Source organism: Pseudophryne corroboree, chromosome 6 (genome assembly GCF_028390025.1).
Source record: "Pseudophryne corroboree isolate aPseCor3 chromosome 6, aPseCor3.hap2, whole genome shotgun sequence".
NCBI classification, from domain to species: domain Eukaryota; kingdom Metazoa; phylum Chordata; class Amphibia; order Anura; family Myobatrachidae; genus Pseudophryne; species Pseudophryne corroboree.
The window spans coordinates 122,533,980-122,559,930 of NC_086449.1; the positions used below are offsets into that span (position 1 = coordinate 122,533,980).

At 47.3% G+C, this 25,951-nt stretch overlaps 1 protein-coding gene across 6 annotated transcripts in view; it reads right to left on the bottom strand.

Annotated features, from left to right (window-relative positions):
- Positions 1 to 25,951, bottom strand: part of PIWIL2 (piwi like RNA-mediated gene silencing 2) — a 1,076,777-nt gene that overhangs the window by 263,473 nt on the left and 787,353 nt on the right. For all 6 annotated transcript variants that reach the window (XM_063931805.1, XM_063931803.1, XM_063931806.1 and 3 more), the window contains one exon: positions 3,916 to 4,029. In XM_063931805.1, the coding sequence (XP_063787875.1) occupies positions 3,916 to 4,029 (114 nt within the window). The remainder of the gene's footprint in view (positions 1 to 3,915; positions 4,030 to 25,951) is intronic.

Sequence of the window (25,951 nt, forward strand, 5' to 3'; positions counted from 1 at the left end):
AACACGAACAGGCTTGAATAAAATCCCTTGTTTCGGAGCAGAGTAGGAACTAGAACAATAACCTGCGTCTGCAGCAGCTTTTGGATGGCATCTTGCAAGGTAACTCTTGCTACAGGTGAAGCTGGTAAGCCTGACCTGAAGAATCTGTGAGGAGGGAGGGCTTGAAACGCCAAGGGTATCCTTCGGAGATTAGGTCTCTCACCCAAGGGTCCCGGCAGGACTCCACACAAACCCGATCGAAGTATTGGAGTCTAGCACCCACCTGAAAGTCCCCCTACAGCTGGGGCCAACCGTCACGCGGAGGGCTTAGTTGAGTAAGAGCCTGAATTCTGTTCCAGAGATCCAGCGGCTGCTGGTCTGTGAGATTTACCTTGATTTCCTCTAGCTGCACTTGAGGCACCCTTGACCCTGCCTCTAAATCTGGACACACAGGACTGTAGAGAGGGGCTGGGGTAAGCACGTCTAAACGGAGTAGCCGCAGACGGCAGAAAGGTGGACTTACCTGCCGTAGCTTGTGAAATCCACCAAACAAAGCCTCCCTCATAAAAGGGAAGGTTCTCAATGCCCCTTTTGGAATCAGCATCCGCTGTCCACAGTCGGAGCCATAGCGCTCTGCGAGCCGTCACAGCCATAGCCCTAGAACGGGAATTGATTATGCCAATCTCCTTGATTGCCTCACTCATGAAGTCAGCAGAATCCTGAATATTTTGCAGGAGTTTTAGAAGCTCATCTTGAGGCATAGTCTCAAAACCCTCTATTAAATCAACAGTCCATTTAACAATGTCCCTTGTGATCCAACCACAAGCAATGGTGGGTCTCTGTGCGACTCCCACTGCTGTGTAAATGGATTTGAGCGTAGTTTCAATCTTACGATCAGCAGGGTCTTTCAAGGAGATAGCACCAGGTACAGGTAGTACAAATCTTACGTGACAGCCTGGACACTGAGGTATCAACAGCAGGAGGATTCTCTCACACCATCCTATCCTCAGGGGGAAATGGGAAGGATGTTAGCGACCGCTTAGGGGTTTGAAATTTTTTGTCAGGATTAAACCACGTCTCTTTAAAAAGTGTGTTAATTCCTTTGAGACAGGAAAGGTGGCAGCAGATTTAGGTTTAACGTTAAAAAATGACTCATCAGGTTCTGCCTCCCTATCAGGGATATTCAGGACATCCCTGATAGAATAGATAAGGGCTTCCACACCCTGAGACAGGATACTGTCTTACTTATCAACGTCAACTTCCCCCTCCTCCAAATCTGGCATCTCATCATCAGTCAGACTGGAGCACATGGGGCAGCGTGCGTTTCTGTGAAACTAGCAGAGGAGGTTGAATAGCAGGTCTCAGATCTGAAGTGTGAACCAGAAAATCATCCATAGATTTCTTAAACACTTGTCTTTCCTGCCTGGCAGCAACAAGTTCAGATGAGATGTTATAATTCATCCCCTTAATTGAATCCAGCCATTTTGGTTCCTGTGTGCTGCTTCCCTGAGAAGGGATGCTGCACTGAGTACACAACAGAGACCCCCCTGGAGTAGGGGAAAACTTTGTGCTACAGCACTGGCATATAACTTTCTTGCTAGACATTTTTATACAGCAGAACACAAACACAGGAGCAGTGAAATAACACAGTAACCCAGAGAGCCTGGATGGAGTGAGACAGAGAGGGAGAAACCAGCTTGTACACTCTTGCCTCAACAGCTAAAGCAATGCTTTGCCGGGCAGTAACTAGAACCTTACATAAGGTTACTAGCTGTAACAAGACAGTATATTGCTCCACCTCTACTACAAACCCCCTTGGTACCAGTTTAAAGGTGCTTTAGAGGGACTTGGAGGAGCAGCACTTCCTTGCTTGCAGCCTGGACTGTGATACAGCATGAAATGGCGCCTCTGAGCCACTGGTCCCGCTCTCCGGGAAGCCCCGTCCCCTTAATGGCGCACGGTGTCTCTGTACTCTTTATACTGGCAAGTCTTACTTAAGTTATGTTACAGCCTTATTCCAAAATAGAATAAATCAATTTTATGTCCTCAAAATTCTACACACAATACCCCATAATGACAATGTGAAAAAAGTTTTTTTTGAGATTTTTGCTAATTTATTAAAAATAAAAAACTAAGAAATCACATGTACGTAAGTATTCACAGCCTTTGCCATGAAGCTCAAAATTGAGCTCAGGTGCATCCTGTTTCCACTGATCATCCTTGAGATGTTCCTACAGCTTAATTGGAGTTCACCTGTGGTAAATTCAGTTGACTGGACATGATTTGGAAAGACACACACCTGTCTATATAAGGTCCCACACTTGACTGTGCATGTCTGAGCACAAACCAAGCATGAAGTCAAAGGAATTGTCTGTAGACCTGCGAGACAGGATTTTCGCGAGGCACAAATCTGGGAAAGGGTACAGAAAAATGTCTGCTGCTTTGAAGGTCCCAATGAGCACAATGGCCTCCATCATCCGTAAATGGAAGTAGTTCGGAACCACCAGGACTCTTCCTAGAGCTGGCTGGCCGTCTAAACTGAGCGATCGGGGGAAAAAGGCCCTAGAGTCAGGGAGGTGACCAAGAACCCGTTTGTCACTATGTTAAGGGGGTACACACGGAGAGATACGTACTTAATTTCTAAGCAATCGGACTAGATTGCTTAGAAATGAAGCACGGATCTCTCCGTGTGTATGCCTCATAGCGATATCGAAGCGCGGCCCTGCGCATCGCTATCGCAGGTACTAGATTGGCCTGCATGCAGACACAATCTAGTAGATCGCTCACTTCACCGCTGTGTGAAGTGAGCGCCATCCCCCCCGACAGCCCCTCGCTCAGCACACATTGTGGGGGGAGAGATGTGTGCGGAGCGGTCTGTGCTAGATCGCTCAGCACACATCTCCATGTGTGTACCCCCTTTAGAGCTACAGCATTCCTCTGCGGAGAGAGGAGAACCTTCCAGAAGGACAACCATCTCTGCAGCAATCCACCAATCAGGCCTGTATGGTAGAGTGGCCATACGGAAGCCACTCCTTAGTAAAAAGCACATGGAAGCCCGCCTGGAGTTTGCCAAAATGCACCCGAAGGACTCTCAGACCATGAGAAACAAAATTATCTGGTCTGATGAGACAAAGATTGAACCGTTTGGTGTGAATGCCAGGTGTCATGTTTGGAGGAAACCAGGCAACGCTCATCACCAGGCCATACCATCCCTACAGTGAAGCATGGTGGTGGCAGTATCATGCTGTCAGGATGTTTTTCAGTGGCAGGAACTGGGAGACTAGTCAGGATAGAGGAAAAGATGAATGCAGCAATGTACAGAGACATCCTGGATGAAAACCTGCTCCGGAGTGCTCTTGACCTCAGACTGAGGCGACGGTTCATCTTTCAACAGAACACCGACTCTAAGCACATAGACAGGATATCAAAGGAGTGGCTTCAGGATAACTCTGTGAATGTCCTTGAGTGGCCTAGCCAGAGTCCAGACTTGAATCCGATTGAACATCTCTGTGCACTGACGCTTCCCATCCAACCTGATGGACCTTGAGAGGTGCTGCAAAGAGGAATGAAGACTTGAGGCTGTAATTGCTGCCAAAAGTGCATCAACAAAGTATTGAGCAAAGGCTGTGAATAATTATGCACATGTGATTTCTTAGTTTTTTATTTTTAATAAATTTGCAAAAAATCTCCAAAACACTTTTTTCCAAATTGTCATAATGGGGTATTGTGTGTAGAATTTTTGGGGAAAAAATGAATTTATTCCAGTTTGGAATAAGGCTGTAACAACAAAATGTGGAAAAAGTGAAGCGCTGTGAATACTTTCCGAATGCACTGTATATTGTTTAGTTTTATATTTACTTTATATGTAAATATCTAATCTATATAACATCTAACTGCACTTTATAACCAAGCGTAAGAAAAGTCACAATCACTCACAGCAGAAATACATGATTCACGGGTCACTTCCCTTGTCCAGTTGAGGTCATCTCCAAGTGGGAAGGAGTTATTACGCAAGTTAATTTTCTCCCTTGGTAGAATTCTTCCAGATGTCTGCAGTAAATAAAACAGATATAGCATCAATCAGACATACCTCTTAACTTCCAATACCACAGAGTGGAAAATCTACTTTGTATACCACGTTAAGGGGGCACCAATATAGTCTTGATTTGGGGGTGGAAAGAACGCCTCAATAAGGGCCTGATTTTGAGCAAGATGCAATGGTGATGTTCACAGGGATGACAAATTCTTTGCTATTGCACACTGTGTATGAATCGCACACTGTGTATGAGTCCCACACTGTGTACACATGGATGTGCAGCTGCGATTGGGACACAAGGTATCAGAAATGTATTGGAAAGGTTCCTGGGCGGTGACTATTCAGATGCACCAAAATGGTCCATTTAATGGGAGTCTTATGGGGATATCTTCGGTGGGTCGCTGAAGTGGTTATGCAGCCAGATGCTTAAGCTCTCACACTGGAGACCATACTCTGACAGAAAATATGCAACTACTATAGGGCCGTTGCAAGTTTCAATGGTGCGACCAATGAGGTGTCTAAACACGCTCAAAGTAGGTGTCTTAGTCCTTTAACATATAGATGCATCCATGTACTTCGGGGGAAGAGCTTTTACTGGCATTAGCATCAAGTCGCAGGCGGGGCTAAAACGGTCGCAGCAGCGTGCAACTCACAACCAGGGTCTAAGGACTATTTATCAAGCCATTCGGCCTTCATGCTCGGTAGCCTTTGTACTAAATTATGTAAAGTAATAAGTATACTTATTAAGCCTCTAATGCATATCCCTTGTGCTATCGTAAGTACTGTAGCACACTGAAGATATCATACAATGTATGGGGATGTTTTAGTCATGACATTTACCAAGCTAAAAATAAAAAAAATGGAGCATAAATCTGGTAGCTAATGCCACCTTCAGATGGTGTTATCATGCTGCTACCTATTGGAAGATGGTCTGAAATGTGAAGGTGCAAGAGTTAAGGTCACACATGTGCAGTAAGTTGGAGGAAATTATTAGTATTGAAATTATAGCAGACCGGCTTTGCTGGGACAGCTGCATGTTGCTGCAGCTGTCTTGACATGGGAGAAATTATAAATTGTTCCAAAACATGCTCCAAAATTGCCTTGATTAATTATGATAAGGAATAATGGGTTTTGGGACATTTATCACTTTAGATATATGACCCTAGACATCATCTTAAGCTGGGTACACACTAGAACAACTTGACGGTGGGCTGACAGAGTGGCCGATTCATGAAAGCATATACAATTACCAATCATACAGCTCGATACGTCTGTCCTCACATCACAGCTGGACTGGCATTTGAAAGCTGTGAAGCTGTTCACAGACATATCGGGTGTATAGAAATATCGCCCAGTGTGTATCCAGCTTTAGACAACGTGTGTACTACTAGGATGGAAGCTAAAAGAATAAGAAAACATAACTGGTGGATTTGTACTCTCAACTCCAGTCCACCTCACAGAACGCATGCTGAAAAAAAGGCAAAATATAATATTCTGCCCCCAAAACATCTTAATTCTCCTACTAAGGCTACCATAAGCAACATTTAACTTTAGCCCATTGACCAGGAGAAAAAACGAGAGTTATGGTAGACTAACCTTTGTTAACGCACTTTCTTCAAGGTTCATAGGGTCCACAGGGAAACATCGGGATTGCATGTGGTGGGTGCGAGTCCGGGCACCAAACAGTAAAGCTTTTCAGCGTATCCCAGAATTCTCGGCTCCTTCTCCACTATAATGCAGCCTCCAAGCTCAGGCATTTAGTTTTGTTAGCCAGCTCAAAGCAGAAAGTGAAAAGGAGAGTAGAAAGATGTTAGGCACATAAGAACACATTCTTACAGACAGGAGAAGTGAACTAGAGGCCAATGCTGTAAAAACCCAGAGAGGCCAGGTGCATCAGGGTGGGTGCCCTGTGGACCCAATGAACCTCGAAGAAAGAGTTAACAAAAGGTAAGTCTACTATAACTCTTGAGTCTACCATAACTCTTGTTTTCTTCAGGGTTCATAGGGCTCCACAAGGGAACATCGTGGATGTCCCAAATCAGTATTTAGAGGGAGGGGACGCGCCTGAGAGGATAAAAGAATCCGTATTCCAAAGGAAGCATCCTGGTAGGTGAATGTATGAAAGCATAAAACCTAAGAAACGTGTGAATAGAAGACCACGTAGCCGCCTTGCACAATTGTTCGGTGGACGCACCATGGCGTGCTGCCCATGAAGGTACTACAGACTGGGTAGAATGGACAGAAATTGAAGCTGGCACAGGGAGGTCAGCTTGAATGTATGCTTGTGCAATGACCATTCTAATCCATCTAGCCAGAGTCTGTTTATTAGCATGCCAGCCACTCTTGTGAAACCCATAGATTATGAACAGAGCATCAGATCGTCTGATAAGAGCTAGGACGGTCTACGTAAATACGTACAGCACATACCACATCCAAAAGACATTTCTTCATTGACAAATCTGGTGAGACACAAGCTGGAACCACGATTTCTAGATTAAGGTGGGATTTAGAAACGTAACCAGGCCTAGTCCGTAGAACTGCTGTTTTCATGAAAAATCAGGAAGGGGGACGACAGGAAAGAGCTCTTAGGTCCGACACCCTCGTGGCAGAAGCAATAGCAAGCAAAAACAACAAATTTGCCATCATACATTTAAGATCTACAGACTCGAAAGGTCCTGGAGAGTGTCCAGTACAACAGATAAATCCCACGGAGCTACTGGAAGGACATATGGAGGTTCTACATGTATGACACCCTAAAGGAATGTACGTACATCAGAAAGTGGAGCAATACTGCGTTGGAACCAGACCGACAAAGCAGAAATGTTTTCTTTAAGAGAGGCAAGGCGTAAGCCTAAATCTAGACCTCATCGAAGAAAGCAAATATTCTTGATACTCTAAAGAAAGTTGCGTTGTAACGCTTGGCAGAGCACCATGTGAAGTAAGTATGCCACACTCTATAATATAAACGAGCTGAGGCAAGTTTGCGTGCCCTAAGCATTGTTTGAACAACAGCATTTGAAAATCCTTTTGTTCTTAGGATGATTCAAGAACCACCCAAGCAAAGACAGACAGACTAGATCTGGATGGAGACATGGGCCCTGAGATAGAAGGTCCTGTCGTTGAGAAAGTTGAAGGGGTTGCCCTACTGAGAGGCTTTGGAGATCGGAGAACCAATGCAGTCTGGGCCACGCCAGGGCTTCAGAGGCAAAAGGGATACTGGAGGGAATATGCATGGTAGACTAAATGTCCACTGGACCGATAAGGCATCTACGAATGCTGCGTGTGAATCCCGGGACCTGAATACCAGAACTTTGTGGTTGTGGCGGGAGGCCATGAGATCCACGTCCGGTAGGCCCCATCTGTCCACTAGGAGTTGGAAGAACTATGGGTGAAGAGTCCCTTTTCCGGCGTGAACATCCTGACGACTGAGGAAATCCGCTTCCCAGTTAAGTGCGCCCGGAATGAACACTACTGACATGGCCGGTAGGTGACTTTTGGCCCACCGGAGGATCTCGGACACTTCTTGCATCGCCATTTTGCTGCGAGTGCTGCTCTGGTGATTGATATATGCCACTGCCGTGGCGCTGTTGGAATGAACTTGAATTGGTCTGCCCTGAAGAACCATGCGGGCTAGGATCAACGCATTGTACACTGCTCTCAGCTCCAGCACACTGATTGGTAACTGATACTCTGTCAGGCTCCATCGACCCTGAAACGAATGTTATTCAATTACAGCTCCCCAGCCGTAAAGGCTGGCATCCGTTGTAAGAAGCACCCAGTTGGGGTTCCAGAAGGGCCGACCTCTGTCTAGGTAATGCTTGTGGAGCCACCAAGTCAGTGAAAGCCAAACTTCTAAAGTCAGAGTCAGGAGGACCTTGTAAGAGTTCGCAGCTATCAGCAGGTCATCAGGTACAGAGGAAGTCTGACTCCCTGACGACGGTGTGCTGCCATGACCTTGGGAAATATTGTGTGCGACGTAGTTAGACCAAACGGCAGTGCCTGGGACTGATAATGGTGGTTGCAGAAAGCAAACTGCAGGAATCGCTGATGTGAAGGTGCAATAGGAATATGCAGATATACATCCCGTATATCCAGGGATACCATTAAGTCCAAGGTTCCATGGCCAAAACCAATCGGATTGGTTCGAACCTCTACAGGTGGTTGAGGTCAAGTTTCTCACGTGGAAGGCTGTCACTTTGTTGGCCTTAGCTTCTGCTAGACGTGTGTCGGAGTTGGGGGCTTTGTCTTGTAAAAGACCCTACTTGATCTTCCATGAAGATAGAGCTGAGCTCAGGACATGTTAACAATGACTTCCAAAGGTTGTGTCGGCTTTTCATATCAACCAACCTATTGTGGTGCCAGTTGCTACTGACTCCTCAATTCCATCGAAGTCCTTGGATGTTGTAAGGGCTCTGAAAATCTATGTGAAGAGGTCTGCTCGTCACAGAAAATCAGACTCTCTGTTTGTCCTGTATGATCCCAAGAAAATTGGGTGTCCTGCTTCTAAGCAGACGATCTCTCGCTGGATCAGGGTCACTATCCAGCATGCATATTCTACAGCAGGATTACCGTGTCCTCAATCTGTTAAGGCCCACTTTACTCGTAAGGTGGGTTCTTCCTGGGCGGCTGCCCTGGGGGTCTCTGCTTTACAGCTTTGCCGAGTGGCTATTTGGTCAGGGTCAAACACGTTTGCTAAGTTCTACAAGTTCGATACCTTGGCCTCTGAGGACCTAAAGTTTGGTCAATTGGTTCTGCAGGAGCCTCCGCGCTCTCCCTCCCGTTCTGGGAGCTTTGGTACATCCGCATGTTACTAATGTGGACCCCAGCATCCTCTAGGACGCAAGAGAAAATAGGATTTTAATTACCTACCGGTAAATCCTTTTCTCGTAGTCCGCAGAGGATGCTGGGCGCCCGCCCAGCGCTTCGTGATCCTGCACTGGTTACTTGCTGGGCGCCCTCTGGGAGTGTATCTTAGCATAGCAGAATTGCTAACGAAAGATTAGCAATTCTGCTATTAAGTATTTCCTTGCAGTTTCTGAGTAGCTCCAGACCTACTCCTAGATAGATTGCGATCACCTCAGTCCGTTTAGTTCCTGGTTTGACGTCACAAACACGCCCAACGTCCGGCCAGCCACTCCTCCGTTTCTCCAGTCACTCCTGCGTTTTTACCTGGCACGCCTGCGTTTTTTAGCACACTCCCTGAAAACGGCCAGTTTCCGCCCAGAAAGACCCACTTCCTATCAATCACACTACGATCAGCAGAGCAATTGAAAAGCTTTGTTCGCCCGTGAGTAAAATAGCCTAGTTTTGTGTAAAAATACTTAGAGCGTGCGCCCTGCTGTGCATACGCATGCGCAGAACTGCCGGATTTTAGCCTATTAGCAATTCTGCTAAAAATAGCAGCGAGCGAACAACTCGGAATGAGGGCCTATGGCTTTAGAAATCCATGCACAGGCAATAGTGGGTCTTAACACCACTCCTGAAGCAGTGTATATGGATTTGAGCGTAGTTTCAATCTTGCGGTCTGCCTGTTCCTTCAAAGCGGTAGACCCCAGGACAGGTAAAAAAAACACCTTTTTAGACAGTCTAGATACAGAAGTGTCTACTATAGGCGGATTTTCCAACTTTTTCCTATCATCCTCAGGAAAAGGAAAAGCCACAAGAACTCTCTTTGGAATCTGGAATTTTTTCTCCAGATTTTCCCAGGATTTTTCAAATAAAGCATTTAATTCCTTAGACGCAGGGAAGGTCAGGGAGGCCTTCTTATTGTCTGTAAAGTAAGCCTCCTCTACCTGTTTAGGTAGTTTGTCAGTAATGTGTAACACATCCCTAATAGCCTCAATCATGAGTTGTACCGCTCTTGCCAGGGAAGCCTCACCCCCCCGCATATCCGCAACACCCTCTGCCGTGTCAGAGTCGGTGTCCGTGTCGACCTGCATAACCTGAGCAAGCGCACGTTTCTTGGATACACCAGGGGATTTTGAGGTAGTGGGGACAGAACCAGACAAAACCTCCACAGATCTGTGATTCAGTCTCATATCCTAGTAAAAATCTGGGCTATCATTCCCTTAATTGAAGCTACCCACTGGGGCTCGGCTTCGGAAAGCTGACACAAAATATTACATTCCTGTGTACATGGAATGGATTCCTCTGGAGAAGATACATATTCTGCCGCACAAGACACAGAGTCCCTGGACATGGTTATGTGAGAAATTCACACACACACACACACACACACACACACACACACGAAAATGTCAGACACAGTTTTCCCCAAGTACCTTCAGAGAAACACAGAGCTTGGAGCCAGCGCACACACAGCGCCTCAGTAGGCAGTTATAGAATAACGACCTGGCGCTGACAGTGTACCCTTAATAGAACTACACAGTATTAAACAGTCTCCCCCCCCTACCCTACTACAACCACCTTGGTACTGCACAGGATAGCTGGAGTCGTGGAGGGTCAGCGCTCCCTGTCAGCCTCTCAGAGTGTGGATCTGCAGGGAGAAAATGGCGTTGGTGAGCTGCTGGGTCCACTCTGAGAAGCTCCACCCCCAAACATGGCGCGTCTTCCCACACTTTGAATATTTATACTGGCCTGAGGTAATGGCGCTAGCAGTAGTACATATGTCCCTAATAGCCTGAGTGACAAGTTTTGTAGGGTATAGCGCTGGCCCAGGGCGTCCCGCACCTGTGTACCGCTGAGCCTCCGGAGCGCAGTGTCAGTACTACGCTCCCACCCTGTTGCAGCATACACACCGACTCCCCGCTTGTCGGGTCACCGGTGACACACTCACCACCGCGATCTTCTGGCTGTTAGGGGGTGGCGGCATGCTGCGGGAGTGAGCGGTCGCCTCGGGGGCTAACGATCATCACCCTCAGGAGCTCAGTGTCCTGTCAGCGGAGATAGTGGCCATTAACCTCTGCAGATTGGACACTACTCCCCCCTAAGTCCCACGAAGCAGCAGGAAGGTTGTTGCCAGCAGCCTCCCTGTGCCTATTACTCTTAAAAAAAAACAACAACTAAAGAGGCTCTAGGAGCTCCCCTAGCTGTGGCCAGCTCCTCCGGGCACATTTTCTAAACTGAGTCTGGTAGGAGGGGCATATCGGGAGGAGCCAGCCCACACTATTAAAGTCTTAAAGTGCCCATGGCTCCTAGTTGACCCATCTATACCCCATAGTACTAATATGGACCCCAGCATCGTCTAGGACGTAAGAGAAATAATGGAATATAAAGTCTCCATATGAAAACGAGGCACCCAAATGTACTTGTTCAGCACTCTGAGATTGAGTATGGGCCAGTACGACCCATCTGGCTTCTGGACTAAAAACAGGTTGTAATAAAACCCTGTCCTCGTTGTGCAGGAGAAACTGGAATTATTCCTCCGAACTTAAGCAACTTCTGAACTGCCTCTTGCAAAGCCCTGGCCTTCGTTTCCAACGCATAACCGTGAGATACCGCTTCTTGCACCTAGGCATCCTCTGACTCAGTCCTAACTGTTTTGGGACGTCTAAACACAGGTGCCTTAGGTTTTAACAAAGGCTCTGCTGCTTCCTCTAAGGATAGAATGGCTTTCATAGCACTAATTAGCTCAGGTATGTTACTGAGCTGAGGCCTCCTCCTCGTCTCTCTATGCAGACCCGGAGTGCGATGAGTCCTCATGCTCCGACGAGTCCTTATCTGAAACATGTGTAGACTGTGAAGATGTTGTTAAATTTCTATGTGATTAACTTACCACCGGACCTTCAGCCTGTTTTTGTTGAGAGGCTGCCGATTCATGTACTGGATGTGATAAACCCCAGGTGGACTATAGCATGTAAGGGTTAATAAAGTAACCTATCCCTGGTATAGGAGCTGGCATTATCTGCTCAGCTATACTGGATAATGTCTGTGCAAAGGTAGCCCATGGGGGTTCAACTTGAACCTGTGCCTGCCTCGGATTATTCAAGAGGCTTTGGTAAAAGCTAAACAATTTGCACATAATCCATTTTGAACCAGATCCTGAGAGGTTAACCCAGTTTAGCAAGACAAACATGAATGGAGTGTTGGTGCTGCTGTGGAGAGTGTATCCGCAGTCACCCCTGCCTCTCTTAGACATGATAAATAAATCACACACATGTACAGTGTTAACTATACAATTTGTGACTGCAATCACTTTAACATTTTGTTAAAGTGATATACAATCTGACCCCTCCCTGCTTTGCACCAGTATTGAGGATCGGAATACATAAACTGACAGAATTATAGTAAAGTCAGCAATCACACTAGCAATCAGTCACAGGTTATACATTATTATAATAAGCACATAATCAACTACAGATACATTTCAAGTGTGTAGGAGAAACATACTACTGCATTACCTTATATAGGACGTTAAACGTATTCAGTCGCACAGCGAAAGAAACAGCAGAAATAGTTTATAGACTCATATGCATCAGGTACTTATCCAACTATTCATACTAAATGGTAGATAGAGACTTAGAGGTGTATTACCCAGATCAGGAGAGTGGGATACAGGGAGACTTCACCGCGCTTCCAGGATCGATAAATACGTTAGTGAACGCAGAGTGGATCCAGACGCTATTAGTGTACACAATCGCCCTGTGAACCTACAGTGAACACAGACGCCCAAGTGAACACCGACGCACCAGTCATACAGCTGCCTAAGCTGCGACTGGGTCCTTTTAGATACACAGCGTCTCAGACGGAAGCTGGAACTCAGTTCATGGCAGGAAACTGGTCATGAACCGGGGGGGGGGGAGGCACGACCAAGGGAGCGTCTTACTCCACACCGCTGACATCAACCCTAGGGATCGCGGCCTCATACTACCCCCCCTGGAGCCTATGATCCCTGAGGCTTAGCACTAGTACACCCGAGATGGCTGCCGCATCAGCGACTGTTTGGTAGTCTCCATCCCGAAACAGTAAGACCGTGTCCGCGTTCACCTACTAAGCAGAACCGATGCCTTGCCTTCTCCCCGTGCTCCGGCCACAGCCTGGTAACGTCTGCTGGACTTGCTAGTAAATCCTACACAGATGCCCGCCGAAACAGCACAGTACACGTGGGTAAGCGTCGTCACGACCCGGCGGGGAGTTCTTAGAACAACTCTTTCTAAGGTACGTATAAGACGCTTTTTAGAAAGATCACTACAAAAAAACAGTAAGACTATAAAAATAAAATAAAAAAGCTTATGACTGCTAAAAAACAAGCAGCCGAATTGACCATGGTCCGGCTCCTGCCACACCAAACATAAAACTGATTTGCATGATCCAAGAGGCGGGGATATATTGAGAGGACCGTTGCATTCTGGGAGGCTGAAAGCTTTGATCGTTTGGTGCCAATCCGCTGTCGCTACCTCATATCTGAATGTTATCCTGTGTATAACCTGTGGACCCAGCCGGAGAAACCTGACATTTGCAGACGTTTTTACAGGGAGACTAAGCCCAGTGTTCCCAGAGACCTGCTTGCTGCCTTGTATTAAAAAATGGCTGCCCAAGACTCTGCGGGAAGGAGGGAGTAACAAGCAGCTCAAGGGCGGGAAGTCTGCAGTAGTCTGACGCCCAGAACTGGGGGAGCGGCTACAGCTTAAGTGCCGCTTCTCCTATGCTGGTATTTCACTCCAGGTACAAGAAGGGCCTTAATAAATAATAGAATTTTAATTTCCTACCGGTAAATCCTTTTCTCGTAGTCCGTAGAGGATGCTGGGGTTCCATTTAGCACCATGGGGTATAGACGGGTCCCTTGGGACCATGGGCCCATTAAGAGTTTAATAATGTGGGCTGACTCCTCCCTCTATGACCCTCCTACCAGACTGAGTCTAGAAACTGTGCCCGAGGAGATGGAAATACTTTGAGAGAAGGAAATACACAGATCGAGGTGAGAGTCACACCAGCTCACACATAACAAACGGAAAGCCAAGCTAACCAGCTTGAAATGATTCAGCAACGGCTGAACAACAGTACTTAACCAAGTAACAATGCAGGAAAACGAAGCACTGGGCGGGCGCCCAGCATCCTCTATGGACTACGACAGGGGTGTCAAACTCGTGGCCCTCCAGCTGTTTTGGAACTACACATTCCAGCATGCCCTGCCACAGTTGCAGCCGTCCCTAATACAAAATAGATGGCAAGGCATGCTGGGATGTGTAGTTTCACAACAGCTGGAGGGCCGCGAGTTTGACACCCCTGGACTACGAGAAAGGATTTACCGGTATGTACAGATGGGCCCATGGTTATCTTGGCTAGTTTGCTGCGCCTAGGCACAACATGGTTTATTAACATAAAGCCTTCATTTATTGTTCTCAGCTGCAATACAATACAGAGAACAATACAGCAGGGGATTAAGTCATTACAGCAGGGGATTAAGTCCGCCTGCCCAGTCTCAGTTAATTCTATTAAAGGTCAAGATAAACATGGACCCACCTGTAATTAAAATCCTATTTTCTCTTACATCCTAGAGGATGCTGAGGTTCCATTTAGTACCATGGGGATGTACCAAAGCTCCCAGTACGGGAGGGAGAACGCGGAGGCTCCTGTAGAACAGATTGAACAAACTTAAGGTCCTCAGAGGCCAAAGTCTCGAACTTGTAGAACTTAGCAAATGTGTTCGACCCAGACTAAGTAGCCGCTCGACAAAGTTGTAAAGCCGAGACACTCCGGCAGCCACCCAGGAAGAACCCACTTTACGAGTAAAGTGGGCCTTAACAGATTTTGGACACTGCAAGCCTGCCGTAGAACAAGCATGCTGGATAGTAAACCTGATCCAGCGAGAAATCGCCTGCTTAGAAGCAGGCCAACCCAACCTTGTTGTATCATAAAGGACAAACAGAGCATCCGACTTTCTGTGATGAGAAGTTCTCTTCACATAAATCTTCAAAGCCCTCACAACATCCAAGGACTTTGAGGTAATTGAGGAGTCAGTAGCCACTGGCACCACAATAGGTTGGTTGATATGAAAAGCCGACACAACCTTTGGAAGACATTGCTAACATGTCCTGAGCTCAGCTCTATCTTCATGGAAAATCAAGTAGGGGCTTTTGCAGGACAATGCCCCCAATTTTGACAAATACCTAGCAGATGCCAATGCCAGTGTGACCGCCTTCCAAGTAAGAAACTTGACCTCAACCTCCTGTAAAGGCTCAAACCAATCCGATTGGAGGAACTGCAGCACCACATTAAGATCCCAAGGTGCCGTAGGAGGCACAAAGGGTGGTTGGATATGCAGAACCCCTTTCAAGAATGTCTGAACGTCAGGGAGAGCAGCCAATTGTTTCTGGAAGAAAATGGACAAGACCGAAACCTGGACTTTTATGGAGCCTAAGCGCAGGCCCACATCAACAACTGCTTGCAGAAGGAGGAGAAACCATCCTAGTTGAAACTCCACCATAGGAAACTTTTTGGATTCACACCAAGACACATACTTTTTCCAAAGTCGATGGAATGTTTAGACGTTACTCCTTTCCTAGCCTGTATCAGGGTAGGAATTACCTTTTTCAGAATGCCCTTCCAAGCTAAGATCTGGCGTTCAACCTCCATGCCATCATACGCAGCTGCGGTAAGTCTTAATAAGCGAACGGCCCCTGTTGAAGAAGGTCCTCGTGAAGAGGAAGAGGCCTCGGATCCTCCAGGAGTAAATCCAGAAGATCCGCGTACCAAGCCCTTCTTAGCCAGTCCGGAGAAATAAGGATCGCCTAACCTCTTGTTCTTTCTATTAGTTTGAGAATCCTTGGAATGAGCGGAAGTTGAGGGAACACATGCACTGAGTCGAAAACGCAGGGAGTCACCAGTGCGTCCACCACCGCTGCTTGTGGGTCTCTCGACCTGGAACAGTACGTCCGAAGCTTCTTGTTGAGGCGGGAGGCCATCATATCTACCTGAGGGACACCCCATCGGCTTGTCACCTCTGCGAACACCTCTGGGTGTCCGACTGAACCTGAATGGCCTGATCTTGCAGAAGATGTGCCGCCTGCAGAAGGCCGTTGTATGTACACAGCTCTTAGTTCCAGAATGTGTATCGGAAGGATAGATTCCAGACTTGACCACTTTCCTTGGAAGTTTTCCCCTTGGGTGACTGCTCCCCAACCTTGGAGACTTGCGTCCGTGGTTAGAAGGATCCAATTCTGAATCCCGAACCTTCGGCCCTCGAGAAGGTGAGAAGTTTGTAGCCACCAGAGGAGCGAAATTCTGGCTTTCGGCGACAGGCGAATAAGCTGGTGCATGTGAAAATGAGATCACGACCATTTGTCCAGGAGATCCAGTTGGAAGGACCGTGCATGAAATCTTCCGTATTGCATCTTCCCCAGAAGGCGAATGCACTGATGAACCGATACCCGGGCAGGTTTCAGGACCTCCTGGACCATTGATTGTATCACCAAGGCTTTCTCCACTGGTAGAAACACCCTCTGCACTTCCGTGTCTAGGATCATCCTCAGGAAGGACAGACGCCTTGTTGGCTCCAAATGGGACTTTGGTAGGTTCAGGATCCACCCATGATCCTAGAGTAGTTGAGTTGAGAGAGCAATGTTCTGTAACAGCTTCTCCCTGGAAGATGCTTTTATCAGCAGATCGTCCAGATATGGAATAGTGTTCACTCCCTGCTTGCGGAGGAGTAGCATCATCTTTGCTATGACCTTGGTGAACACTCTCGGTGCGGTGAAGAGGCCAAATGGCGGTGACTGGAACGGATTGTGACAGTCCAGTAGCGCAAATCTTAGATAAGCCTGATGAGGCGGCCAGATTGGAATGTGAAGGTACGCATCCTTGATATCCAGGGATACCAGGAATTCCCCCTCCTCCAGACCTGAGATCTCCTCTCTCAGAGACTCCACCTTAAATTTGAATCCCCTCAAATAGGGGTTTAAGGATTTTAGGTTTAAAATCGGCCTTACCGAACCGTACAGTTTTGGCACCACAAATAGGTTGGAATAATAACCCATGCCTTTTAGGTGAGGTGGAACTGGAACAATGACACTTATGTGTAACAATTTTTGAATGGCTTCCTGTAGGATAGCACTTTCTGTCAGCACAGCTGGCAAGCCTGACTTGAAGAATCTGTGAGGTGGGAGTTTCTGAAACTCCAGTCTGTACCCCATGGCAACAATATCTTTAACCCAGGAGTCTAGGCAAGAAGACGCTCAGATGTGACTGAAATCTTTTAGTCTGCCCGATTACCAGGCTGGGAGGTCCACCGTCATGCCGAAGACTTAGAGGAAATAGAACCTGGCTTCTGTTCCTATGAACCTGTTGTTGCAGGTTTTCTGGATTTCCCCCAACCGCTTCTAAAGAAAGTGGAAGGGGGTTTGGACTTTTTAACTTTCGCGGTCTGAAATGACTGCATTGTAGATGTAGGATAAGATTTCCTAGTCGGTGGAGTAGCTGAGGGAAGGAAGGTCGAATTACCCGCAGTTGCTGTGGAGATCCACGCATCCAATGCGTCCCCAAACAGAGCCTGTCCTGTGAAGAGTAGGCTCTCCACACTTTTCTTGGATTCCGCATCCGCAGACCATTGGCGCAGCCAGAGTCCTCAGCGTGCCAAGGCAGCCATGGAAGAAGCCCTTGCATTAAGTAGGCCAAGGTCCTTCATGGCCTCCACCATGAAACCTGCAGAATCCTGTATGTGATGCAAAAACAATTCAATGTCACTCCCATCCATAGTATCTAATTTCTCTAGTAATGTGCCTGACCACCTTACTGTGGTCTTAGAAATCCATGCACAAGCAATAGTGGGCCTTAACGCCACACCTGTAGCTGTGAATAGTGATTTGAGCGTAGTCTCAATCTTCAGCCAGCTCTTTTAAAGCGGTTGAACCAGGGACAGGTAACACAACCTTTTTAGACAACCTAGATACGGAAGCGTCTACTATAGGCGAGTTTTCCCACTTTTTCCTATCCTCTTCAGGGAAGGGAAAAGCAATGAGAACTCTTTTTTGGATCTGGAATTTTTTCTCCGGGTTTTCCCAGGATTTTTCAAACAAGGAGTTTAACTCCTTGGAAGCAGGGAAGGTAAGGGAGGATTTCTTATTGTCTGTAAAGTAAGCCTCCTCTACCTGCTCAGGTACTTTTTCAGTAATGTCTCAATGGCCTCAATCATTAATTGCACCCCCTTAGCAAGAGATGCATCTCCCCCTGCATATCCCCATCACCGTCCCCTGTATCAGAGTCGGTGTCCGTGTCAGCCTGCATTATCTGGGCCAGAGCACGCTTTTTAGGGTATGTAATGGGGTAGTGATGAGGTAGTGGGAGCTGAACACTTCAAAACCGCTACAGATTGTTTTAAAACCTGCGTTTCATTCTCATTATGTGATATCCTAGATGAAATCTGGGATATCATTTCCCTTATAGAATCCACCCATGGGGGTTCGGACTCCGAAGGCTGAAAAGGAATATGGCAGTCCTGAGAACATGGAAGAGACTCTTCAGGAGAAGATACACATCCTGCAGCACAAGACATAGAGTCCCTAGACATGGTAATGTGAGATATACAGACACACACAGGAAAATGTCCTACACAGTTTCCAAAAGAGTACCTTCAGAGTCACATATTACCTTCTCCCATTCCAAGTTACAGTACTTTCTGTTGCATTCTCTCATAATACAACCAAACTTTACCCTAGCCAGCAATCCTTTATGCATCCCCTGCAAACTCAACTCTTTAGACAAGACTGTTAACCTTTAACCTTCCTGGACTATTCTACCAGGCCACCCCCATTCTACACATTTAGAGATGATGAATGTCCAATTCCCTGGATCATTCGTTTAATATGATATTGCCCAAACACTAGACAATTATGACACCCTAATTTTGCAAGACGGCAGTCATTGAAGTTATGACTTTGGGGGTAATTCAGATCTGATCGCAGCAGCAAATTTGTTAGCTAATAGGCAAAACCATGTGCACTTCAAGTGGGGCAGATATAACGTGCAGAGAGAGTTAGATTTGGTTGGTTATATTGTTTCTGTGATGGCTAAATGCTGGCTGCTTTATTTTTACACTGCAATTTAGATTTCAGTTTCAACACCCCCCTCAAATCTAACTCTCTCTGCACTTTAAGACTTTTCAAAGGTGTGAACTGGCTCCTCCCTCTATGCCCCTCCTCCAGACCTCAGTATAGGAACTGTGCCCAGGGAGACGGACATTTCGAGGAAAGGATTTACTTTTAAACTAAAGGTGAGATTCATACCAGCTCACACCTCAACCATGCCGCACAACATGGCATTCAACTTAACATATGCCAACGGGCATGAACAATTGCAGCAACATGCTGAAAACAATCGTAACACAATACTCGTATAACTACAAAACTAACAACTGCAGGTAAAGTACGCACTGGGTCGGGTGCCCAGCATCCTCTACGGACTAGCAGAGAAGGATTTACCGGTAGGTATTAAAATCCTGTTTTCTCATACGTCCTAGAGGATGCTGGGGTCCACTTCAGTACCATGGGGTTATACCAAAGCTCCAGTACGGGCGGGAGAGTGCGGATGACCCTGCAGCACCGATTGACCAAACTTGAGGTCCTCATCGGCCAAGGTGTCAAACTTGTAAAACTTTGCAAACGTATTTGCCCCTGACCAAGTAGCTGCCCTGGATGAGCCCACCTTTCTAGTTGAATGGGCATTTACCGACTTCGGTATCAGCAATCCTGCCGTGGAATGAGCGTGCTGAATCGTCCCTCTGATCCAGCGCGCAATGGTCTGCTTAGAAGCAGGACACCCAATCTTGTTGGGAGCATACAGGATAAACAGAGCCTCTGTTTTCCGAATAATAGCTGTTCTTGCGACATAAATTTTCAAAGCTCTAACCACATCAAGAGACTATGACGCAGTGAAGGTGTCAGCAGCCACTGGCATCACAATAGGTTGGTTTATATGGAAAGACGAGACCACCTTTGGAAGAAATTGTTGGCGAGTTCTCAACTCTGCCCTATCTTCATGGAAGACCAGGTAAGGGCTCTTGTGAGACAAGGCCCCCCCAACTCAGACACCCGCCTTGCGGATGCCAAGGCCAATAGCATGACCACTTTCCAAGTGAGAAACTTCAATTCTATCTCATGTAGAGGTTCAAACCAATCCGATTGAAGGAATTGCAACACCACATTAAGGTCCCATGGTGCCACCGGAGGCACAAATGGAGGTTGGATGTGCAGCACCCCTTTCACGAACGTCTGAACTTCTGGAAAGGAGGCCAATTGTTTTTGAAAGAAAACTGACAAGGCCGAAATCTGAACCTTGATTGAACCCAATCTTAGGCCCGCATCCACACCTGCCTGCAGAAAATGGAGAAAACGTCCTAACTGAAACTCTTCCGTTGGAGCCTTCTTGGATTCACACCAAGACACACATTTTCTCCAAATACGGTGGTAATGTTTAGACGTTACTCCTTTCCTGGCCTGAACAAGAGTGGGAATGACTTCCTTGGGAATCTCTTTTCGAGCTAGGATCTGGCGCTCAACAGCCATGCCGTCAAACGTAGCCGCAGTAAGTCTTGATACACGCACGGCCCCTGCTGCAGCAGGTCCTCGCGAGGAGGAAGAGGCCCAGGATCTTCCATGAGCAACTCCTGAAGATCTGGATACCAAGCCCTCCTTGGCCAGTCTGGGGCAATGAGGATTGCTCGAACCCTTGTTCTTCTTATTATTTTGAGAACTTTTGGCATTAGTGGAAGAGGAGGGAAGACGTATACTGACCGAAACACCCACTGGGTCACCAGTGCATCCACTGCTACTGCTTGAGGGTCTCTCGACCAGGAACAATATCTCTGAAGCTTCTTGTTGAGACGAGATGCCATCATGTCTACTTGAGGAACTCCCCAAAGACTTGTCACCTCTGCAAAGACTTCTTGGTGGAGGCCTCACTCTCCTGGATGGAGATCGTGTCTGCTGAGGAAGTCTGCTTCCCAGTTGTCCACTCCCGGAATGAAAATTGCCAATAGAGCTTTTGCATGTCTTTCTGCCCAGAGGAGGATCTTTGTCACCTCTGCCATTGCTGCTCTGCTTTTCGTTCCGCCCTGGCGGTTTATGTACACAACTGCAGTTACATTGTCCGACTGGATGCACTGGCTGATCTTGTAGAAGATGCACCGCTTGTAGAAGGCCATTGTAAATGGCTCTCAATTCCAGAACGTTTATGTGAAGACAGGATTCCTGACTTGACCATTTTCCTTGGAAACTTTTCCCCCCCTGTGACTGCTCCCCAGCCTCGGAGACTTGCATCCGTGTTTACTAGGACCCAGTCCTGATTCCCGAATCTGCGTCCCTCTAATAGGTGAGAACTGTGCAGCCACCACAGGAGTGAAATCCTGGCTTTGGAGGACAGGATTATCCTCTGGTGCATGTGTAGGTGGGATCCGGACCACTTGTCCAACAGATCCCACTGGAAAACTCTGGTATGGAATCTGCCAAATTGTATGGCCTCGTAGGCCGCTACCATCTTTCCCAACAACCGAATGCATTGATGTATCGACACTCTCGTCTGTTTCAAAACTTGTTTGACCATTTTCTGGATCTCCAGAGCTTATGCCACTGGAAGAAATACCCTCTGAACTTCTGTGTCCAGTATCATCCCCAGAAAAAACAATCTTGTCGTTGGTTCCAACTGCGACTTTGGAAAATTCAAAATCCAACCGTGTTGTTCGAGCACTGACAGGGAGAGTGCAATGTTCTGCACCAAACGTTCCTTGGATCTCGCTTTTATCAGGAGATCGTCCAGGTAAGGAATTATATTGACTCCTTGTTGTCGAAGGAGGACCATCATCTCTGCCATCACCTTGGTGAACACCCTCGGTGCCGTGGAGAGTCCGAACGGCAACGTCTGGAACTGGTAATGGCAATCCTGTATTGCGAACCTCAGATAAGCCTGATGTGGAGGATAAATGGGAACATGTAAGTAGGCATTTTTTACGTCTGCCGACACCATGACATCTCCTTCCTCCAGACTGGAAATCACTGCCCTCAGAGATTCCATCTTGAACTTGAACCTTTTCAGGTAGAGATTCAGAGATTTTAGGTTTAGAATTGGTCTGACTGAGCCGCCCGGCTCCGGAACTACGAAGAGGCTTGAATAAAAACCTCCTCCCTGTTGTGACAAGGGTACCAGGACAATGACTTGATCCTGACATAATTTTTGAATTGCAGCGTTTACTACTTCTCTGTCTGGAAGAGAAACTGGTAAGGTCGATTTGAAAAATTGGCATGGGGGGACGTCTTGAAACTCCAGCTTGTATCCATGGGACACTATTTGCAAAACCCATAGGTCCAGGCCAGTTTGAGCTCAGATCTGACTGAAAAGTTTCAGACGTGCTCCCACCCGAGCGGACTCCCGCAAGGGAGCCCCAGCGTCATGCTGTAGATTTGGCAGAAGAAGGGGTGGACTTCTGCTCCTGCGATCCGGGAGACGCTGCGGACTTTTTTCCTTGTCCTCTCCCTCTACCTGCAAAGAAGGGGGAACCTTTGGCCTTTTTGTATTTGTTGGGATGAAAGGACTGCATCTGAGAGTGATGTGTATTTTTTGTCGGTGCCGGAGCATAAGGGAAGAATGTCGACTTACCTGCGGTAGCCGCAGAGGCTAACGCATCCAGCCCATCTCCAAACAAGGCCTCACCTTTATACGGGAGAGCCTCCATATTTCTTTTGGAATCTGCGTCAGCGAATCCACAACGCTCTCCGAGCCGAGACTGCCATGGTAGCAGCTTTTGAACCTCAAAGCCCAATATCCTTCATGGCCTCTAGCATGTATGCAGCAGCGTCTTTGATATGACCTAACTATAGGAGTATCTCGTCTCTATCTATCGTGTCAATTTCAGATGACAAGTTATCTGACCATTTTTCGATAGCACTACTCACCCACGCGCAAGCAATTGTGGGCCTGAGCAGTGTAACATTGGCCACATAAATAGATTTTAACGTAGTCTCCAACTTGCGGTCTGCCGGCTCCTTTAGTGAAGCCGTCCCAGGTGCAGGGAGAATCACCTTTTTTGTTAACAGTGACAGGGCACTGTCTAAAACTGGGGGTGACTCCCACCTTTTCCTGTCCTCTGTCAGGAAAGGATAAGCAACCTGAATCCTTTTGGGAATCTGAAATTTATTTTCAGGGTTTGCCCAAATTCCCTCAAAGAGAGTATTTAGCTCGTGAGAAGGAGGGAAAGTTACATTAATTTTCTTTTCTCTGACGTCCTAGTGGATGCTGGGAACTCCGTAAGGACCATGGGGAATAGCGGCTCCGCAGGAGACAGGGCACATCTAAAGAAAGCTTTAGGATCACCTGGTGTGCACTGGCTCCTCCCCCTATGACCCTCCTCCAAGCCTCAGTTAGATTTTCTGTGCCCGACGAGAAGGGTGCACACTAGGGGCTCTCCTGAGCTCTTTGTGAAAGTTTTAGTTTAGGTTTATTATTTTCAGTGAGACCTGCTGGCAACAGGCTCACTGCATCGAGGGACTAAGGGGAGAAGAAGCGAACTCACCTGCGTGCAAAGTGGATTGGGCTTCTTAGGCTACTGGACATTAGCTCCAGAGGGACGATCACAGGTTCAGCCTGGATGGGTCACCGGAGCCGCGCCGCCGGCCCCCTTACAGAGCCAGAAGAGCGAAGAGGTCCGGAAAAATCGGCGGCAGAAGACTTTCCTGTCTTCAGATAAAGGTAGGCGCACAGCACCGCAGCTGTGCGCCATTGCTCTCAGCACACTTCACACTCCGGTCACTGAGGGTGCAGGGCGCTGGGGGGGCAGCGCCCTGAGACGCAATAAATCGATAGAAAACCTTTTATGGCTAAAATAAATGCATCACATATAACTCCTGGGCTATATGGATGCATTTAACCCCTGCCAAATCATACAAGAAAACGGATGATAAGGACGCCGAGAAAGGGGCGGAGCCTATCTCCTCAGCACACTGGCGCCATTTTCCCTCACAGCTCAGTTGGAGGGAAGCTCCCTGGCTCTCCCCTGCAGTCACTACACTACAGAAAGGGGTTAAAAAAGAGAGGGGGGCACAAATTAGGCGCAGTATAAACAATACAGCAGCTATAAAGGGAAAAACACTTATATAAGGTTATCCCTGTATATATATAGCGCTCTGGTGTGTGCTGGCAAACTCTCCCTCTGTCTCCCCAAAGGGCTAGTGGGGTCCTGTCCTCTATCAGAGCATTCCCTGTGTGTGTGCTGTGTGTCGGTACGTTTGTGTCGACATGTATGAGGAGAAAAATGATGAGGAGACGGAGTAGAGTGTCTGTAATAGTGTTGTCACCCCCTGGGGGGTCGACACCTGAGTGGATGTACTGTTGAAATTGCGTGACAGTGTCAGCTTTGTATAAAAGACAGTGGTTGACATGAGACAGCCGGCTACTCAGCTTGTGCATGTCCAGACGTCTCATACAGGGGCTCTAAAGCGCCCGTTACCTCAGATACAGACGCCGACACGGATACTGACTCCTGTGTCGACGGTGAAGAGACAACCGTGATTTCCAATAGGGCCACACATTGCATGATTGAGGCAATGGAAAATGTTTACACTTTTCTGATAATATGAATACCACCAAAAAAAAAAAAAAGGGGGTATTATGTTTGGTGAGGAAAAACTTCCTGTAGTTTTCCTGAATCTGAGAAATAAAATGAGGTGTGTGATGATGCGTGGGTTTCCCCCCGATAACAATTGATAATTTCTAAAAAGTTATTGTCAGTATACCTTTTCCCGCCAGAGGTTAGGGTGCGTTGGGAAACACCCCCTAGGGGGGATAAGGCGCTCACACGCTTGTAAGAACAAGGGCTCTACCCTCTCTGGAGATGGCCGCCCTTAGGGATCCTGCTGATAGAAAGCAGGAGGGTATCCTAAAATGTATTTACACACATACTGGTGTTATACTGCGACCAGCAATCGCCTCAGCCTGGATGTGCAGTGCTGGGTTGGCGTGGTCGGATTCCCTGACTGGAAATTTGATATCCTAGATAAGGACAGTATATTATTGCCTATAGAGCAATTAAAAGATGCATTTCTATATATGCATGATGCACAGCGGAATATTTGCCGACTGGCATCAAGTATAAGTGCGTTGTCCAATTATACCAGTAAAGTGGTCAGGTGATGCGGATTCCAAACGGCATTTGGAAGTATTGCCTTAAAAAAAAAGGGGATGTACCCCAGGTCGCCTCTCAAAATAAGACGCCGTATTATCAGGCGCAGTCCTGGTTGGCAAGCGGACAAAAGGGTTCCTCTTTTCTGCTCGTGACAGAGGGAGAGGAAAATGGCTGCAGAGATCAGCCAGTTTCCAGGAACAGAAACCCTTTTCCGCCTCTGCCAAGCTCTCAGTATGACGCTAGGGCTTTACAAGTTCAGGCACGGTGGGGGCCCGTTCTCAATGAATTTCAGTGCGCAGTGGGCTCACTCGCGAGTGACCCCTGGATCCTTCAGGTAATATTTCAGGGGTACAAATTGGAATTCGAGACGTATTCCCCTCGCCGTTTCCAAAAGTCTGTTTTACCGACGTCTCCCGCTGACAGGGAGGCAGTTTTGGAAGCCATTCACAAGCTGTATTCCCAGCAGGTGATAATTAAGGTACCCCTCCTGCAACAGGGAACGGGGTATTATTCCACACTATTGTGGTACCGAAGCCAGACGGCTCGGTGAGACCGATTTTAAAATCTAAAATCTTTGAACACTTACATACAGAGGTTCAAATTCAAAATTGAGTCACTCAGAGCAGTGATTGCAAACCTGGAAGAAGGGGACTACATGATGTCTCGGGACATCAAGGATGCTTACCTTCATGTCAAAATTTACCCTTCTCACCAAGGGTATCTCAGGTTATGGTACAGAACTGTCACTATCAGTTCAGACGCTGCCGTAGGGATGGTCCACGGCACCCCGGGTCTTTACTGAAGTAATGACCGTAATGATGATATTCCTTCGAAGGAAGGGAATTTTAGTTATCCTTTACTTGGACGATTCC